This window comes from Phytophthora parasitica (assembly GCF_000247585.1).
Source record: "Phytophthora parasitica INRA-310 unplaced genomic scaffold supercont2.74, whole genome shotgun sequence".
NCBI classification, from domain to species: domain Eukaryota; phylum Oomycota; class Peronosporomycetes; order Peronosporales; family Peronosporaceae; genus Phytophthora; species Phytophthora nicotianae.
Window position 1 is genome coordinate 71331 of NW_008649060.1, and position 653 is coordinate 71983.

At 58.8% G+C, this 653-nt stretch overlaps 1 protein-coding gene across 1 annotated transcript in view; it reads left to right on the top strand.

The window, feature by feature from the left end:
• Window positions 1–25: 25 nt before the first annotated feature.
• Window positions 26–653, top strand: part of PPTG_24198 (hypothetical protein) — a gene marked incomplete at both ends in the record, with an annotated part of 2934 nt that continues 2306 nt past the window's right edge. The window contains one exon of the mRNA XM_008915677.1: window positions 26–481. Coding sequence (XP_008913925.1) covers window positions 26–481 — 456 coding nt within the window. The remainder of the gene's footprint in view (window positions 482–653) is intronic.

Consider the following 653-nt stretch of genomic DNA (forward strand, 5'->3'; position numbering starts at 1 on the left):
GCGCCTGCTGAAGGATGCCGGAATCATGCCAGGCACCTTTGCAGCGAAGGATCTGTTCCACCTGGACCTCGAGGCGATCCAGATCGCGCTGTCGGAGCTCTTCAAAAAGCTGAAGGTACTGGTTGGAGAACCGGAAACTCAGACGAAGGTTGAGACCAAGCTGGAAGCCGCGATGACTCAGCTCCCCGGATCAGCTTCGCCGACTGGATCGTCCCAACATTCGCACTACGCGTCAGCGACCTCGATGGCCGACTCAGACACCTCGGAAGGAGTCGAGCGAATGCAGCTTGGCCCTTCAGGAGCCGCGATGTTGCAATCCGGATCGCAATGTGTACCGAACCCGATGCCCAGGACAGATGCCTCTGTGGTGGCCAGCAGGTTGAACGAAAATCCAGACAGATTGCAGACGTTCTTAAACTCGGCGATGGAACGCTTCCTGAAGGAGCAACGCACCGCACAGGGGATGCCAACAGTGCTCCTGGTGAGAAGAACGTCCCCCGCAAGATGTTGGTCATCGGGAAGGACGACGAAGAGGATCGCGCGCGGGCTTGGATCGGCAAGGTCAAGTCAGCCTTCGTCCGTGATCAGGCTCCAGACGGCGAGAAGTGCCTGGTGCTTGGTGGTCTGTTCACCGGACCGGCGCGTAACTGGTA